The following is a 19501-nucleotide window of genomic DNA, read 5'->3' as shown; positions in this document are numbered from 1 at the left end:
TTCCTAATCATCCCTAGGTCTTCATACTGAAATCTCAGGACCTGGAGTAATCCCAGCCTGGCAACCATACCGCAAAATTGTTGTTGGGTCCCTTCAAGTCATTTCTGACTAATTGTGACCCCTAAGGTGGATCTATCAACAGGGTTTTCTGGGGCTGAGAGGGTGTAATTCACCCATGGTCACCTAGCAGGTTTCTGCAGCCAAGCAGTGAACCAAACCAGGGTCTTAGTCTGAAATCACTAGTTCACGTTGGCTCTCACCATGGTGGCTTTTGTTGTGTGCCTTCAAGTTGTTTTCTGAGTTATGGTGATGCTAAGGCAAACTTATCCTGGGGTTTTCTTGGCAAGATTTGTTCAGGGGAGGGTTGTCATTCATTGACATCATTAGGGGGCTGCAGGGGGTGAAGACTGCGCCAGGTGACACCCCAAGCGGGGGCGACACCATTGCTCCTCGAACACCTACTTTTTGGGCAGAAATGGGCTGTGGCATTCATCTGCTTCCCTTTAAAATGCTTTAAGAGATGGTGGGAGTAGGGCGAAGCTCAGTCAGAGAAAGGAGAGGCACCAGAATTTGTTAAAGTTCAAATTTCAAATTTCAAAATTTTAATTTAAAAAAATTATATTGAACTGTTTTTAAAAATATATATATATATACTGTATATATATTAAATTTTTCTTTTAAAAACGTCACATTTTAACCAAATCTTCACTAAACATATGTAAATACATTTAGGTTGTGCATATGATATTGTAATATGAATGTATAATTTAAATTTTGCTAGTTGTTTATGTCACAACTATTAGAATTTCACCCAGTAGTATATATACAGGTAACATTACTGCAAAAATCATTGCTAAGGATTCTGTATGGTGTGAAATGGGAGGAGGTCAATGGGGGGGGGTGACTCCATGAGTTACCGCAACGGATGACACCAACCCTGTTGCCACTGAGAGAATGCAACTTGCCCAAGGTCACCCAGTGGTTTCATGGCCAAACTGTGTATCAAACTCAAACCATTACACCACTCTGGCCCTAATATAATACAGCAAATTATAAATGCCATCAAAACCACCTGTTCTCTGTCTCCAAAGCTCACCTGCCATTTCCACATCTCTACCTCTTGCTGGCTCATCAAGAAATCCTCGGCCTGCACTGCTGTTTGGACACCATTCTCTGGCCCGCATTCCCGCACCCAGTCCTGGATCTCTGGAGGCAAGATGGCCAAGAATTGCTCCAGGATCAGGAGCTCCAGGATCTGCTCTTTGGAGTGTCTCTCTGGCTTCAGCCACTGGTGGCAAAGCTCTTGCAGCCGGTTGTAAACCCTCCGCGGTTCTTCCACCTCCTGGTAGCGGAATTGCCGGAAGTGTTGGCGCTGCGCCTCTGATCTGATGGCTTCCCCTCGCAAAATGGCGGCAGTCACTTTCCTATAATCCTCCCTGTCTTGGGCATCTAGGCCACTAAAGGCCAGCTTGGCTTCGCCACTGAGGGCCGGTAGAAGCCGGGCCGTCCACTCTTCTCTGGGCCACTGGCAAGCTTCGGCCACTTGTTCAAAGGAGGCCAGGAAAGCTTTGGGGTCATCCCATGGACCGGAGTCCCTCAACTGTGGGGCTCCCCATACTAAGTGCGGAGGATCCAAGGCCCTCAGGAATTTGTGCCATTGGTCTTCCCATTCTTTCGCTGGTCTTCCGTCGGGGTCTTGCTTGACCCTTTTGGGGGCTAGGCACCATGGCAGCTCTTCAGCACGATCTGTAGGGTTGGCACTGGTGCCCTTTCTTGTTGCTTTCTCCAAAGTAAGGTCCGTAGGTGGACTTGGTGGCTCCATTTCCAATCCTAGCAACAGCCTCCACTCTAATGCAGAAATAAATTAAAATAAATTTAAAAATAAACACTGATTTTTAGCCATTGTGACAGAGTCTTCCTGGATGGCGACAGTCTATTGAGTAGCAGAAACAAATTAAAACACATTAAAAACACCGACTTTTAGCCACTGTGTCAGAGTCTCCCTGAATAGCTGCAATCTGAGTAGCAGAAATAAATTTTTTTAAAAATTAAAAACCCTGATTTTTTTTTACATTAGTACAAAGCCTCCCTGGATGGACTTAGTCTACCTGAGTAGCAGAAGTAAAATACATTAAAAACTCTGACTTTTAGCCATTATGATAGAGACTCCCTGGATGGAGGCAGTCTACATTAAAAACACTGACAAAGATTCGCTGGACAGATGAAATCTATCTGAGTAGCAGAAATAAATTAAAATAATATGTAAAAACACTGACTTTTAGGCACTGTGACTGAGTCTCCCTGGATAGAGGCAGTCTATCTGAGTAGCAGAAATAAAAATACACTAAAAACCCTGAATTTCAGCCATTGTGACAATCTCCCTGGATAGATGCAATCTATCTGAATAGCTGAAATAAACTGAATTAAAAACACTGTCTTTTAGCCATCGTGATAGGAGACTCCCTGGATGGAAGCAGTCTATCTGAGTAGCTGGAAGAAAATAAATTAAAAGCACTGACTTTTAGCCATTGTGATAAAAGATTCCTTGGATAGAGGGAATCTATCTGAATAGCAGAAACAAGACAAAGAATTGGGGGGGGGGCTGCCTATTATTCATTACTTATGTGTGAACTTGCAAAAAAAGGATGCTCACCTTGCTAAACAATATGGGGCTCACTGCTGACTTTGTGGCCAGCAAAACACTGATTTAAAAAAAAATGAATATAGGAACAAAGCATCCTTTTTGAATCTGCCCTTTTCTAGCTATTCCCCAGCCTCACAGAAAACCTGCTTCAGTTTCCAAAAAGAAAGAGGAGGAAAGAGAAAAACAAAGGGTAAAATACTCCCTTAACTCACCAGAAATGCAAGCTGACCAACCAAAAAAACCCCTCAATTTTGGCTTTAAAAATAAAGCAGAAAGGAGGTGGAGCAGGAAGCTATTTAAGCACTAGACTAGAGGCTTTTCTAGGAACCACAGCTTTATTGCTTTAACCCAGTGGTTCCCAAGCTTTTGGTCCTCCAGATGTGGTGGACTGCGCCTCCCAGCATTCCTGGTTGTTGACCAAGCTGGCTGGGGATTCTGGGCATTGAAGTGGCAAACATCTGAAAGACCAGCATTTGGGGACACTCTTCCAGAACTTTGTTGTTGTTCTTGTCTGCCTGTCATGGGGTTTTCTTGGCAAGATTTGTACAGAAGGGGCTTGTCATTGACTTTCCCTGAGGCTGAGAGAGTGTGACTTGGACCAAAGTCACCTAGTGGGTTGACATATTGTTGTTGTTGTGTTCCCTCAAGTCATTTCTGACTTATGGCAACCCTGTTATGGGGTTTTCTTGGCCAGTTTTGTTCAGAGGAGGTTTGCCATGGCCTTCCCCTGAGGCTGAGAGAGGCTGAGGCCAGGTGCTGCGCATGCACTCCTCTTCCTCCTCCCTCCTGGGCTTTTCCCTGTGGGGGGGGGGGAGCCCAGGAGAGAGAAGCCAGGAGGGGGGTATTCAGTTTTTCCACATTCATATTCATGGAGGTCTTGTGCCCCTAACCCCTGCAAATGTGGAGGGCTGAATGTATACTGTATTAGGGAGCCCTGGCAGTGCTGTGGTTAAATGCCTTACTGCAAGCCACAAGGTTGTGAGTTTGATCCCAGGGGCTCCAAGGTCCACTCAGCCTTCCATAGGTTGCTAAAATAAATACCCAGCTTGCTGGGAGTAGTTGGCTTACACATTGTACACCGCTTGGGGCAGAGGTTCCCAAGCTTTTTGACTCGCTTAGCCCTTATTTCGTGGTGGAACCCCTAAGAGGCCTACCCTAGGTCTTACAAGTTAATGGTGTTTAGGAGTATATACACTTATCCCTCCACATTTACTAGGGTTAGGGGCACAGGTCCCCCATCAGTGTGGAGAAACCGCAAATAAGAAAAACATGTTATTTTTATCACTCTAGGAATCTCTAGGTCCTCTAGTGCAACTCTGTGGTCATAGAATCATAGAGTTGGAAGAGACCGCAAGCGCCATGCAGCCCAACCCCCTGCCATGCAGGAAATCTAAATCAAAGCATCCCCAACAGATGGCCATCCATCCTCTATTTAAAGACCTCAAAGGAGGAAGACTCCACTACACTCCGAGGAAGGAGTGTGTTCCACTGTCGAACAGCCCTTACTGTCAGGAAGTTCCTCCTAATGTTGAGGTAGAATCTCTTTTCCTGGAGCTTGCATCCACTGTTCTGTGCCCTGTTCTCTGGAGCAGAAGAAAACAAGCTTGCTCCCTCCTCAATGTGACATCCCTTCAAATATTTAAACAGGGCTATCATATCACCTCTTAACCTTCTCTTCTCCAGGCTAAACATCCCCAGCTCCCTGAGTCGTTCCTCATAGGACATGGTTTCCAGACCCTTCACCATTTTAGTTGCCCTCCTTTGGACACACTCCAGTTTCTCAATGTCCTTTTTGAATTGTGGTGCTCAGAACTGGACACAATATTCCAGGTGGGACCTGACCAGAGCAGAATACAGTGGCACTATTACTTCCCTTGATCTAGACACTATACTTTTATTGATGCAGCCTAAAATTGCATTGGCCTTTTTAGCTGCCGCATCGCACTGTTGACTCATATTCAACTTGTGGTCTACTTGGACTCCTAGCTCCCTTTCACATGTCATTTCCTTCAGCCAGGTGTCCGCCATCCTATATCTCTGCATTTCATTTTTCCGCCCTAAGTGCAGTACCTTACATTTCTCTGTGTTGAATTTCATTTTGTTAGCTTTGGCCCAGCTTTCTGGTCTATTCAGGTCATCTTGAATTTTGATCCTGTCCTCTGGAGTATTAGCTATTCCTCCTAATTTGGTGTCATCTGCAAATTTGATAAGTATGCTCCCAGTTCTGTCATCCAGGTCATTGATGTTGAAAAACACTGGGCCCAAGACAGAGCCCTGTGGGACCTGACTGGTCACTTCTCTCCAGGATGAAAAGAGCCATTGTTGGGTTCGGCCGGTCAACCAGTTACAAATCCATGTAACAGTTACCTTGTCTAGCCCACATTTTAGAAGCCTGTTTGCAAGAATGTCATGGGAAACCTTGTCAAAGCCTTACTGAAATGAAGATATACTATATCCACAGCATTCCCTTCATCTACCAAGCTGGTAATTTTATCAAAAAAAGAGATCAGGTTTGCCTGGCATGACTTGTTTCTCAGAACCCCATGTTGACTTTTTGTGATTATAGAGTTGCCTTCTAGATGTTCACAGACTCTCTGTTTAATTATCTGCTCCAGAATCTTTCCTAGTATTGATGTCAGACTAACTGGACGATAATTGTTGGGATTCTCTTTTTCCCCCTTTTTGAAGATGGGGACAATGTTTGCCCTCTTCCAGTCTGCTGGGACTTCTCCTGTTCTCCAGGAGTTCTCAAAGATTATTGCCAATGGTTCCGATATTACATTTGCCAGTTCTTTTAATACCCTTGGATGGAGTTCATCTGGTCCTGGAGGCTTAAATTCATTTAGATTAACAAGGTATTCCTGTACTATCTCTTTACTTATTCTGTGCTGAAATTCCCTTATTCTGTCCTCTATTCCATTTTCCTCAAGTTGAGCAACCTTTGCCTTTTCTAAGAAGACTGAGACAAAGATGTTGAGTAATTCTGCCCTTTCTCTGTGTTTTGTCCCAAGAGCAATGCTATGGACTTTGGGTGTAGTAAGGCCTCTGGCTCTCGGGAACACAGCCAGAACAAAAGACTTGTCCACAAATTTCTTAAGTTTCAAAAGCTTTACTGGTTATAAACACAAATATGAAACTGATCTCCTTTTTCTTAATAGTCCTTCCTAAATACCTTGCTCTCTCTTCTTGGTGGATTCTATCTTTCTTTGAGGACTATCTTTCTTCCTTTGTGGACTTATCTTTTTTCCTTTGTGGACTTATCTTTTTGTCAAAGGAAAATACTCTCTCCAGGTCTGACTTGGCTGAAATCTTACTACACACTGCAACTAACTAGAGGGAGACAGCATAAAACCCGGGGATTTCCCACAATCCTGGTCTTTCTTAAAGCTGTAGATCTTTATTTCCCCTCCTAAACTAATACATAGAAAACCTATTATAATCTTAACTAAATATATGTCTCAAGAGCATCAAAGATGCTCTGGAGGCATGACACTCAGTCTTCTGTTAGCATTTTGCCATCTTCTCCATGTAGTGGCCCTACCGTTTCCTCCTTCTTCCTTTGCTGCAGACATATAAAAAAAAAACTTTGACCATAGAATTGCCCTGGAGGAGCTACAAATGCCTAGTGGAGTGTTCTCTCTAGGAATTTCTAGGTCTTTCAGTGCGACCTTTGGTGAAAGTTGACCATAGAGTTATGCTGGAGGACCTAGATATTCCTGGAGAGAACAGATTAATAAACCTCGTGAATTATCAAATCTGCAAAAATCAAAGCCACAAATGTGGAGGGACAAGTGTATAAGAATATATTCTTATTCTTTAATTTCATTCCATTTTTATTTCATTTTCACTGAGCAGTCACAGAGCACTTGGGAAGTGCACACAGAGCCCTAAGGGCTCTTGGGAGCACAGGTTGGGAACTGCTGGCTTAGGGTGTGCTGAGTTCACTGATAACTGGTATAGAACTGTGCTTGCTATGATTATTGCTATATCTCAAAGGTAAAGGGCTGGGGAAAGCTCTATTTACAGCACTACCATTTTTTAATATCATATATTACATAAATTGCACATATAGATTATGGCATCCATAAAAACAGTGTTCCTGCGTTGTCTTCATGTATGTTACAGTTTGAAAGGGAATGCTGACATTTGGCTTCCCTGCCTGAGCAGCAGTTCCCCAGAAGCTGAGGGGCCTTCATCAATTTCTCTTCTGACACAATTCTACATGGACATGACACAGAAAGGTGATGAGGAGTACATTAGTTTGTTATGTAAAGTCTTCTTTTTTATAAATTGTGGAGAGAAGTGACTAGTAGGGTGTCATAGGACTTTGTCCTGGGCCCAGTGCTACTCAACATCTTTATCAATGACTTGGAGGATGGAATAAGGGGTATGCTTATCAAATTTGCAGACGATGCCAAATTGGGAGAGGTAGCCAATACCCCAGGAGACAGGACTAGAATGCCAAATGACCTTAACATTAGACATCTTCTTCATGTCCTATCTCTTTACCCATCCTGTGCTTATTGGTATCCATTTAATTTTTCAAGTAAAATTCATTCACTGCTTTCCTAGCCTGGTGAAGGAGACCAGCAGAGTGAGAGCAGGTGTCTCTGGATAACCCACTCTGTGGCTGTGGGTGCACTGGAAATGGGCCTTGTGCAGAGCCTTTCCGCAGAGGCTACTGGCTGCCTGTGTTGTCTTACCCTGAGGGCACCCTGGGATGATACTTTGCCCTGTTCCTATGGAAAGAATATCCAGGGAGATTGCAGAATGCATCGAGTCTTATCAGGGCTGCAGGTGAAGACCAGAAGTAACGCCACCTCACCAGAATGATGCATTGAGACAAGAAATCAAGGAGAACCAGGGTGTTATAACAGTTGCCATGGAGAAATCTCGAAATGTCCACAGGGTGGACAAATATTTGAAATGGAGGCCTGAATCAAAGGGATTACCCCAGGAGCTGTACAATGGGAAAGAACTGAAGCAATCTCCATCTACGATGAGGTCCCAAACTGACATTAGGGGTCGGCATATGAGATGAGCTCATCTCAGTTAGAGACCGATCAGCTGTATGTTTCTTGCCTCGAGGAATGTGAATGGTACCAACAAGAACCCCTTGGAAAGGTGTGTGTGTATGTAAAATGGACACATGTTGATGTAGAAGCGATTGAGTGACTAGCGCTCAGTGCCGAGGAGACAATAGGCATGGTTATTTGGTACAGAACAAGCCACGCTTGATAGAGGGATCAAGATAAAGGGATGAGAATGGTCTAAGGACTCTTGTGTTTACTCAAAGCCAAGTAGAGATGCCCCTGTTATATATAGTGGTCCTCGGTAGAGAGGAGCCAATGACATTCCCTGACACTCATCCTGAGGAAGTCATAGTACATTCCTCTAATATGGAGGAAACAAGTATGTCCCAAAAGCCATCAATACGGAGGAAACAAAGGTACCAAAGGTGAAGGGGGATAAGGAAGGCTCCTCCGTCACTCGGCCTTCTCCCGAGGGGATGCCTGGCTGGAGGAGGAGGACAGGCAAGGCTGCTCAGCTTTTCCCTGAGGAGAGAGCCGGGAGAGGAGCAGGATGACAGGATTAATATTAAATATTAAATATTAATTAATTTATATTTAATTAAAACCATTCTGTGGCCCAAAGAATTTTAGCCTATTTTACTTTTGGCCCCCACCTACCGCCAAGTTGTGCAAGTCTGCTGTAGGGTCAAGACCGATAAGGATCAAGATAGGGCAGGGAACGATCACTCCCAGATCATTTCCAAAATGGCTAAGAGCCGATACAAATAGGCTGAGCCCATATGGTAGGGCTGTTCACCTCGCCTCCAAGTAAGATGGGCCTTAGCCAAGCGCGACAGCGAGGCCAACGGCCGTTCATATAACACCTCTCCAGGAGTACGAAGGCACTTAGCCAAACATGGCATAAAGGCAAGCGGCCATATAATAACTTCTGCTCAGAAGTATGAAGGCCTTAGCCAGGTGTGAGAGCGAGGCAAGTGGCCGTTTAATAAGTTCTCCTCAGAAGTAACTTCACCTTGTGGTCCTGCACTAGAATGCAAAAATTTTGGAAGAACATTCATGGAAAGATCAATCAAATTTGGGAACAAATTTTCAAATGCTGCCAGAACTTTATATTTTGAACATGTCAAACAAAATTTTAGACTACAGTGCAAAAAAAACATTGGAAGTCAATACTTTATATGATTTCCTCACCAAGAATCCTGGTAGACAAAAATGGAAAACAAAGGACTTATTTACAATAGATGAATAGCTGATAAAAGTCATGGCCAACATAGAAATGGATAAGCTAACCAAACAAATAGAAGGAAAGCCAACCAACCCCGACCACCATCTTGAGGGGGAGAGACGAGGCCTGGCCTGGAAAGACTAAGAGCCCTCCCCCCGACCACCATCTTGAGGGGGAGAGGCGAGGCCTGGCCTGGAAAGACTAAGAGCCCTCCCCCTGACCACCATCTTGAGGGGGAGAGACGAGGCCTGGCCTGGAAAGACTAAGAGCCCTCCTCCCGACCACCATCTTGAGGGGGAGAGACGAGGCCTGGCCTGGAAAGACTAAGAGCCCTCCCCCCGACCACCATCTTGAGGGGGAGAGATGAGGCCTGGCCTGGAAAGACTAAGAGCCCTCCCCCCGACCACCATCTTGAGGGGGAGAGACGAGGCCTGGCCTGGAAAGACTAAGAGCCCTCCCCCCGACCACCATCTTGAGGGGGAGAGGCGAGGCCTGGCCTGGAAAGACTAAGAGCCCTCCTCCCGACCACCATCTTGAGGGGGAGAGACGAGGCCTGGCCTGGAAAGACTAAGAGCCCTCCTCCCGACCACCATCTTGAGGGGGAGAGATGAGGCCTGGCCTGGAAAGACTAAGAGCCCTCCTCCCGACCACCATCTTGAGGGGGAGAGGCGAGGCCTGGCCTGGAAAGACTAAGAGCCCTCCCCCCGACCACCATCTTGAGGGGGAGAGGCGAGGCCTGGCCTGGAAAGACTAAGAGCCCTCCCCCCGACCACCATCTTGAGGTGGAGAGATGAAGCCTGGCCTGGAAAGACTAAGAGCCCTCCCCCCGACCACCATCTTGAGGGGGAGAGGCGAGGCCTGGCCTGGAAAGACTAAGAGCCCTCCTCCCGACCACCATCTTGAGGGGGAGAGGCGAGGCCTGGCCTGGAAAGACTAAGAGCCCTCCTCCCGACCACCATCTTGAGGGGGAGAGGCGAGGCCTGGCCTGGAAAGACTAAGAGCCCTCCTCCCGACCACCATCTTGAGGGGGAGAGGCGAGGCCTGGCCTGGAAAGACTAAGAGCCCTCCTCCCGACCACCATCTTGAGGGGGAGAGGCGAGGCCTGGCCTGGAAAGACTAAGAGCCCTCCTCCTGACCACCATCTTGAGGGGGAGAGGCGAGGCCTGGCCTGGAAAGACTAAGAGCCCTCCCCCCGACCACCATCTTGAGGGGGAGAGGCGAGGCCTGGCCTGGAAAGACTAAGAGCCCTCCTCCCGACCACCATCTTGAGGGGGAGAGGCGAGGCCTGGCCTGGAAAGACTAAGAGCCCTCCTCCCGACCACCATCTTGAGGGGGAGAGACGAGGCCTGGCCTGGAAAGACTAAGAGCCCTCCTCCCGACCACCATCTTGAGGAGGAGAGGCGAGGCCTGGCCTGGAAAGACTAAGAGCCCTTTCCCCGACCACCATCTTGAGGGGGAGAGACGAGGCCTGGCCTGGAAAGACTAAGAGCCCTCCTCCCGACCACCATCTTGAGGAGGAGAGGCGAGGCCTGGCCTGGAAAGACTAAGAGCCCTTTCCCCGACCACCATCTTGAGGGGGAGAGGCGAGGCCTGGCCTGGAAAGACTAAGAGCCCTCCTCCCGACCACCATCTTGAGGGGGAGAGACGAGACCTGGCCTGGAAAGACTAAGAGCCCTCCTCCCGACCACCATCTTGAGGAGGAGAGGCGAGGCCTGGCCTGGAAAGACTAAGAGCCCTTTCCCCGACCACCATCTTGAGGGGGAGAGGCGAGGCCTGGCCTGGAAAGACTAAGAGCCCTCCTCCCGACCACCATCTTGAGGGGGAGAGACGAGGCCTGGCCTGGAAAGACTAAGAGCCCTCCTCCCGACCACCATCTTGAGGAGGAGAGGCGAGGCCTGGCCTGGAAAGACTAAGAGCCCTCCCCCCGACCACCATCTTGAGGGGGAGAGGCGAGGCCTGGCCTGGAAAGACTAAGAGCCCTCCTCCCGACCACCATCTTGAGGGGGAGAGGCGAGGCCTGGCCTGGAAAGACTAAGAGCCCTCCTCCCGACCACCATCTTGAGGGGGAGAGACGAGGCCTGGCCTGGAAAGACTAAGAGCCCTCCTCCCGACCACCATCTTGAGGAGGAGAGGCGAGGCCTGGCCTGGAAAGACTAAGAGCCCTCCTCCCGACCACCATCTTGAGGGGGAGAGGCGAGGCCTGGCCTGGAAAGACTAAGAGCCCTCCCCCCGACCACCATCTTGAGGTGGAGAGATGAAGCCTGGCCTGGAAAGACTAAGAGCCCTCCTCCCGACCACCATCTTGAGGGGGAGAGGCGAGGCCTGGCCTGGAAAGACTAAGAGCCCTCCTCCTGACCACCATCTTGAGGGGGAGAGGCGAGGCCTGGCCTGGAAAGACTAAGAGCCCTCCCCCCGACCACCATCTTGAGGGGGAGAGGCGAGGCCTGGCCTGGAAAGACTAAGAGCCCTCCTCCCGACCACCATCTTGAGGGGGAGAGGCGAGGCCTGGCCTGGAAAGACTAAGAGCCCTCCCCCCGACCACCATCTTGAGGGGGAGAGGCGAGGCCTGGCCTGGAAAGACTAAGAGCCCTCCCCCCGACCACCATCTTGAGGGGGAGAGGCGAGGCCTGGCCTGGAAAGACTAAGAGCCCTCCTCCCGACCACCATCTTGAGGGGGAGAGGCGAGGCCTGGCCTGGAAAGACTAAGAGCCCTCCTCCCGACCACCATCTTGAGGGGGAGAGGCGAGGCCTGGCCTGGAAAGACTAAGAGCCCTCCCCCCGACCACCATCTTGAGGGGGAGAGACGAGGCCTGGCCTGGAAAGACTAAGAGCCCTCCCCCCGACCACCATCTTGAGGGGGAGAGGCGAGGCCTGGCCTGGAAAGACTAAGAGCCCTCCTCCCGACCACCATCTTGAGGGGGAGAGACGAGGCCTGGCCTGGAAAGACTAAGAGCCCTCCTCCCGACCACCATCTTGAGGGGGAGAGATGAGGCCTGGCCTGGAAAGACTAAGAGCCCTCCTCCCGACCACCATCTTGAGGGGGAGAGGCGAGGCCTGGCCTGGAAAGACTAAGAGCCCTCCCCCCGACCACCATCTTGAGGGGGAGAGGCGAGGCCTGGCCTGGAAAGACTAAGAGCCCTCCCCCCGACCACCATCTTGAGGTGGAGAGATGAAGCCTGGCCTGGAAAGACTAAGAGCCCTCCCCCCGACCACCATCTTGAGGGGGAGAGGCGAGGCCTGGCCTGGAAAGACTAAGAGCCCTCCTCCCGACCACCATCTTGAGGGGGAGAGGCGAGGCCTGGCCTGGAAAGACTAAGAGCCCTCCTCCCGACCACCATCTTGAGGGGGAGAGGCGAGGCCTGGCCTGGAAAGACTAAGAGCCCTCCTCCCGACCACCATCTTGAGGGGGAGAGGCGAGGCCTGGCCTGGAAAGACTAAGAGCCCTCCTCCCGACCACCATCTTGAGGGGGAGAGGCGAGGCCTGGCCTGGAAAGACTAAGAGCCCTCCTCCTGACCACCATCTTGAGGGGGAGAGGCGAGGCCTGGCCTGGAAAGACTAAGAGCCCTCCCCCCGACCACCATCTTGAGGGGGAGAGGCGAGGCCTGGCCTGGAAAGACTAAGAGCCCTCCTCCCGACCACCATCTTGAGGGGGAGAGGCGAGGCCTGGCCTGGAAAGACTAAGAGCCCTCCTCCCGACCACCATCTTGAGGGGGAGAGACGAGGCCTGGCCTGGAAAGACTAAGAGCCCTCCTCCCGACCACCATCTTGAGGAGGAGAGGCGAGGCCTGGCCTGGAAAGACTAAGAGCCCTTTCCCCGACCACCATCTTGAGGGGGAGAGACGAGGCCTGGCCTGGAAAGACTAAGAGCCCTCCTCCCGACCACCATCTTGAGGAGGAGAGGCGAGGCCTGGCCTGGAAAGACTAAGAGCCCTTTCCCCGACCACCATCTTGAGGGGGAGAGGCGAGGCCTGGCCTGGAAAGACTAAGAGCCCTCCTCCCGACCACCATCTTGAGGGGGAGAGACGAGGCCTGGCCTGGAAAGACTAAGAGCCCTCCTCCCGACCACCATCTTGAGGAGGAGAGGCGAGGCCTGGCCTGGAAAGACTAAGAGCCCTTTCCCCCGACCACCATCTTGAGGGGGAGAGGCGAGGCCTGGCCTGGAAAGACTAAGAGCCCTCCTCCCGACCACCATCTTGAGGGGGAGAGACGAGGCCTGGCCTGGAAAGACTAAGAGCCCTCCTCCCGACCACCATCTTGAGGAGGAGAGGCGAGGCCTGGCCTGGAAAGACTAAGAGCCCTCCCCCCGACCACCATCTTGAGGGGGAGAGGCGAGGCCTGGCCTGGAAAGACTAAGAGCCCTCCTCCCGACCACCATCTTGAGGGGGAGAGGCGAGGCCTGGCCTGGAAAGACTAAGAGCCCTCCCCCCGACCACCATCTTGAGGGGGAGAGGCGAGGCCTGGCCTGGAAAGACTAAGAGCCCTCCTCCCGACCACCATCTTGAGGAGGAGAGGCGAGGCCTGGCCTGGAAAGACTAAGAGCCCTCCTCCCGACCACCATCTTGAGGGGGAGAGGCGAGGCCTGGCCTGGAAAGACTAAGAGCCCTCCCCCCGACCACCATCTTGAGGTGGAGAGATGAAGCCTGGCCTGGAAAGACTAAGAGCCCTCCTCCCGACCACCATCTTGAGGGGGAGAGGCGAGGCCTGGCCTGGAAAGACTAAGAGCCCTCCTCCTGACCACCATCTTGAGGGGGAGAGGCGAGGCCTGGCCTGGAAAGACTAAGAGCCCTCCCCCCGACCACCATCTTGAGGGGGAGAGGCGAGGCCTGGCCTGGAAAGACTAAGAGCCCTCCTCCCGACCACCATCTTGAGGGGGAGAGGCGAGGCCTGGCCTGGAAAGACTAAGAGCCCTCCCCCCGACCACCATCTTGAGGGGGAGAGGCGAGGCCTGGCCTGGAAAGACTAAGAGCCCTCCCCCCGACCACCATCTTGAGGGGGAGAGGCGAGGCCTGGCCTGGAAAGACTAAGAGCCCTCCTCCCGACCACCATCTTGAGGGGGAGAGGCGAGGCCTGGCCTGGAAAGACTAAGAGCCCTCCTCCCGACCACCATCTTGAGGGGGAGAGGCGAGGCCTGGCCTGGAAAGACTAAGAGCCCTCCTCCCGACCACCATCTTGAGGGGGAGAGGCGAGGCCTGGCCTGGAAAGACTAAGAGCCCTCCCCCCGACCACCATCTTGAGGGGGAGAGGCGAGGCCTGGCCTGGAAAGACTAAGAGCCCTCCTCCCGACCACCATCTTGAGGGGGAGAGGCGAGGCCTGGCCTGGAAAGACTAAGAGCCCTCCTCCTGACCACCATCTTGAGGGGGAGAGGCGAGGCCTGGCCTGGAAAGACTAAGAGCCCTCCCCCCGACCACCATCTTGAGGGGGAGAGGCGAGGCCTGGCCTGGAAAGACTAAGAGCCCTCCCCCCGACCACCATCTTGAGGTGGAGAGATGAAGCCTGGCCTGGAAAGACTAAGAGCCCTCCTCCCGACCACCATCTTGAGGGGGAGAGGCGAGGCCTGGCCTGGAAAGACTAAGAGCCCTCCTCCTGACCACCATCTTGAGGGGGAGAGGCGAGGCCTGGCCTGGAAAGACTAAGAGCCCTCCCCCCGACCACCATCTTGAGGGGGAGAGGCGAGGCCTGGCCTGGAAAGACTAAGAGCCCTCCTCCCGACCACCATCTTGAGGGGGAGAGGCGAGGCCTGGCCTGGAAAGACTAAGAGCCCTCCCCCCGACCACCATCTTGAGGGGGAGAGGCGAGGCCTGGCCTGGAAAGACTAAGAGCCCTCCCCCCGACCACCATCTTGAGGGGGAGAGGCGAGGCCTGGCCTGGAAAGACTAAGAGCCCTCCTCCCGACCACCATCTTGAGGGGGAGAGGCGAGGCCTGGCCTGGAAAGACTAAGAGCCCTCCTCCCGACCACCATCTTGAGGGGGAGAGGCGAGGCCTGGCCTGGAAAGACTAAGAGCCCTCCCCCCGACCACCATCTTGAGGGGGAGAGGCGAGGCCTGGCCTGGAAAGACTAAGAGCCCTCCCCCCGACCACCATCTTGAGGGGGAGAGGCGAGGCCTGGCCTGGAAAGACTAAGAGCCCTCCTCCCGACCACCATCTTGAGGGGGAGAGGCGAGGCCTGGCCTGGAAAGACTAAGAGCCCTCCCCCCGACCACCATCTTGAGGGGGAGAGGCGAGGCCTGGCCTGGAAAGACTAAGAGCCCTCCCCCCGACCACCATCTTGAGGGGGAGAGGCGAGGCCTGGCCTGGAAAGACTAAGAGCCCTCCTCCCGACCACCATCTTGAGGGGGAGAGGCGAGGCCTGGCCTGGAAAGACTAAGAGCCCTCCTCCCGACCACCATCTTGAGGGGGAGAGGCGAGGCCTGGCCTGGAAAGACTAAGAGCCCTCCCCCCGACCACCATCTTGAGGGGGAGAGGCGAGGCCTGGCCTGGAAAGACTAAGAGCCCTCCTCCCGACCACCATCTTGAGGGGGAGAGGCGAGGCCTGGCCTGGAAAGACTAAGAGCCCTCCCCCCGACCACCATCTTGAGGTGGAGAGATGAAGCCTGGCCTGGAAAGACTAAGAGCCCTCCCCCCGACCACCATCTTGAGGGGGAGAGGCGAGGCCTGGCCTGGAAAGACTAAGAGCCCTCCTCCCGACCACCATCTTGAGGGGGAGAGGCGAGGCCTGGCCTGGAAAGACTAAGAGCCCTCCTCCCGACCACCATCTTGAGGGGGAGAGGCGAGGCCTGGCCTGGAAAGACTAAGAGCCCTCCTCCCGACCACCATCTTGAGGGGGAGAGGCGAGGCCTGGCCTGGAAAGACTAAGAGCCCTCCTCCCGACCACCATCTTGAGGGGGAGAGACGAGGCCTGGCCTGGAAAGACTAAGAGCCCTCCTCCCGACCACCATCTTGAGGAGGAGAGGCGAGGCCTGGCCTGGAAAGACTAAGAGCCCTCCTCCCGACCACCATCTTGAGGGGGAGAGGCGAGGCCTGGCCTGGAAAGACTAAGAGCCCTCCTCCCGACCACCATCTTGAGGGGGAGAGGCGAGGCCTGGCCTGGAAAGACTAAGAGCCCTCCCCCCGACCACCATCTTGAGGGGGAGAGGCGAGGCCTGGCCTGGAAAGACTAAGAGCCCTCCTCCCGACCACCATCTTGAGGGGGAGAGGCGAGGCCTGGCCTGGAAAGACTAAGAGCCCTCCCCCCGACCACCATCTTGAGGGGGAGAGGCGAGGCCTGGCCTGGAAAGACTAAGAGCCCTCCCCCCGACCACCATCTTGAGGGGGAGAGGCGAGGCCTGGCCTGGAAAGACTAAGAGCCCTCCCCCCGACCACCATCTTGAGGGGGAGAGGCGAGGCCTGGCCTGGAAAGACTAAGAGCCCTCCCCCCGACCACCATCTTGAGGGGGAGAGGCGAGGCCTGGCCTGGAAAGACTAAGAGCCCTCCTCCCGACCACCATCTTGAGGGGGAGAGGCGAGGCCTGGCCTGGAAAGACTAAGAGCCCTCCTCCCGACCACCATCTTGAGGGGGAGAGGCGAGGCCTGGCCTGGAAAGACTAAGAGCCCTCCCCCCGACCACCATCTTGAGGGGGAGAGGCGAGGCCTGGCCTGGAAAGACTAAGAGCCCTCCCCCCGACCACCATCTTGAGGGGGAGAGGCGAGGCCTGGCCTGGAAAGACTAAGAGCCCTCCTCCCGACCACCATCTTGAGGGGGAGAGGCGAGGCCTGGCCTGGAAAGACTAAGAGCCCTCCTCCTGACCACCATCTTGAGGGGGAGAGGCGAGGCCTGGCCTGGAAAGACTAAGAGCCCTCCCCCCGACCACCATCTTGAGGGGGAGAGGCGAGGCCTGGCCTGGAAAGACTAAGAGCCCTCCCCCCGACCACCATCTTGAGGTGGAGAGATGAAGCCTGGCCTGGAAAGACTAAGAGCCCTCCTCCCGACCACCATCTTGAGGGGGAGAGGCGAGGCCTGGCCTGGAAAGACTAAGAGCCCTCCCCCCGACCACCATCTTGAGGGGGAGAGGCGAGGCCTGGCCTGGAAAGACTAAGAGCCCTCCCCCCGACCACCATCTTGAGGGGGAGAGGCGAGGCCTGGCCTGGAAAGACTAAGAGCCCTCCCCCCGACCACCATCTTGAGGGGGAGAGGCGAGGCCTGGCCTGGAAAGACTAAGAGCCCTCCCCCCGACCACCATCTTGAGGGGGAGAGGCGAGGCCTGGCCTGGAAAGACTAAGAGCCCTCCTCCCGACCACCATCTTGAGGGGGAGAGGCGAGGCCTGGCCTGGAAAGACTAAGAGCCCTCCTCCCGACCACCATCTTGAGGGGGAGAGGCGAGGCCTGGCCTGGAAAGACTAAGAGCCCTCCCCCCGACCACCATCTTGAGGGGGAGAGGCGAGGCCTGGCCTGGAAAGACTAAGAGCCCTCCCCCCGACCACCATCTTGAGGGGGAGAGGCGAGGCCTGGCCTGGAAAGACTAAGAGCCCTCCCCCCGACCACCATCTTGAGGGGGAGAGGCGAGGCCTGGCCTGGAAAGACTAAGAGCCCTCCCCCCGACCACCATCTTGAGGGGGAGAGGCGAGGCCTGGCCTGGAAAGACTAAGAGCCCTCCCCCCGACCACCATCTTGAGGGGGAGAGGCGAGGCCTGGCCTGGAAAGACTAAGAGCCCTCCCCCCGACCACCATCTTGAGGGGGAGAGGCGAGGCCTGGCCTGGAAAGACTAAGAGCCCTCCTCCCGACCACCATCTTGAGGGGGAGAGGCGAGGCCTGGCCTGGAAAGACTAAGAGCCCTCCCCCCGACCACCATCTTGAGGGGGAGAGGCGAGGCCTGGCCTGGAAAGACTAAGAGCCCTCCCCCCGACCACCATCTTGAGGGGGAGAGGCGAGGCCTGGCCTGGAAAGACTAAGAGCCCTCCTCCCGACCACCATCTTGAGGGGGAGAGGCGAGGCCTGGCCTGGAAAGACTAAGAGCCCTCCTCCCGACCACCATCTTGAGGGGGAGAGGCGAGGCCTGGCCTGGAAAGACTAAGAGCCCTCCCCCCGACCACCATCTTGAGGGGGAGAGGCGAGGCCTGGCCTGGAAAGACTAAGAGCCCTCCTCCCGACCACCATCTTGAGGGGGAGAGGCGAGGCCTGGCCTGGAAAGACTAAGAGCCCTCCTCCCGACCACCATCTTGAAGGGGGAGAGATGAGGCCTGGCCTGGAAAGACTAAGAGCTCTCCCCCCGACCACCATCTTGAGGGGGAGAGAGGCCTTGCAATTTTTTGTATTGTATTGCAATTTTTACTGTACACCGCTATGATCATTGCGGAATAGCGGTCTATAAATAAAACTTATTTTTATTATTATTATTATTATTATTATTATTATTATTATTATTAAATATTTCCAGTACAGACTGGGAATTAAAAACAAAGTGGTGCAAAAACAGATGGTCATAAGAACAAGGCATTATATTTACATCACAATGAATATATTAAAAACCAAGAGCAGTTCAAAGCAGTCAGGAAGAAATAAATGAGACTGAAGTAACTGAAAATAAACATATGTAATGTGAAGTCGAAGGCTTTCATGGCCGGCATCCATAGTTTTTTGGTGGGTTTTTCAGGCTATGTGGACATGTTCTAGAAGACAATGCCAACTACTACCATGTCAGGATGCACAGGGAAGACATTGAAATCCACAAACATCTGGATAATTTCAACCAGAAAGAAGAAACTCTGAAAGTGAACAAAATTTGGCTACCAGTCCTGAGGAATAGCAAAATGAGGACTCAGCAAATGCAAATGGGAAACCACTCAGAGTCAGGGGCTTTCCCAGCAGATAATTGATCACCAATTAGCAGACACTAATCCTCTTTTGCATTAGCCTCCCAGCCTGAGGTCGGCCATCATCAGCACAGAACAATACACATGCAAATCACTCCTGCATTCCCAGGCTCACACAGTATATATAGACCCACTTTTTCCAGCAAGCATTCTCTGAAGATGCCAGCCAGAGATGCTGGCGAAACGTCAGGAAGAAACTCTTCTAGAATATGGCCACATAGCCCAAAAAACCCACAAAAAACCCTAAACATAAGTTAGAAATTGTAAAAAAAAAAAAAAGATAGCTATATTATTTCCTTTGGACTAAGAAAACAAATTGAAGTCAATGATTGTATAATTGTATAAGAATATTTTGAAAAGATACGTTCAAATCATGTTTGAATGTAAAATGTATAACTTTTAATGTAATAAATTCTTTTTAAAAAAAGAAGTAGCTTTGTCTCAGAAGTTAAATTCATATTTAAGTATGCAGTTTTCTCAGAACTCGCAGCGCTCCCCTTAAAATATGAATGAAGTAGTAAGAAATTTCCACCAAAACACAGACTGATCCTGTCAGATGGAGAATTTAAAGTCTGACAGGAAAATGAAACTCTGAAGAGTTCCTTTTAGAGGCTGCTATTGCGGTGGATAAAAGGAACTGAGGGTTTAGGCGGGATGTCAGCCAGTAGGAGAGTGAGTGGGGCTACTGCCAAAACACTTCCAAAAGCTCTAGAAAGCTCCAAATATGCTTTGCGCAGGCACAGAATAAC

At 52.7% G+C, this 19501-nt stretch overlaps 1 protein-coding gene across 2 annotated transcripts in view; it reads right to left on the bottom strand.

Moving 5' to 3' along the window:
- LOC149320739 (uncharacterized) overlaps positions 1-19501 on the bottom strand; it is a 71188-nt gene that overhangs the window by 40028 nt on the left and 11659 nt on the right. For both annotated transcript variants that reach the window (XM_089502674.1, XM_089502682.1), the window contains one exon: positions 1097-1848. In XM_089502674.1, coding sequence (XP_089358800.1) covers positions 1097-1848 — 752 coding nt within the window. The remainder of the gene's footprint in view (positions 1-1096; positions 1849-19501) is intronic.

The sequence above is a fragment of the Sceloporus occidentalis genome, unplaced genomic scaffold (assembly GCF_023333645.1).
Source record: "Sceloporus occidentalis isolate IW3139 unplaced genomic scaffold, rSceOcc1.0.p SCAF_1, whole genome shotgun sequence".
NCBI lineage: Eukaryota > Metazoa > Chordata > Lepidosauria > Squamata > Phrynosomatidae > Sceloporus > Sceloporus occidentalis.
This window is presented reverse-complemented; position numbering and strand designations above follow the sequence as displayed.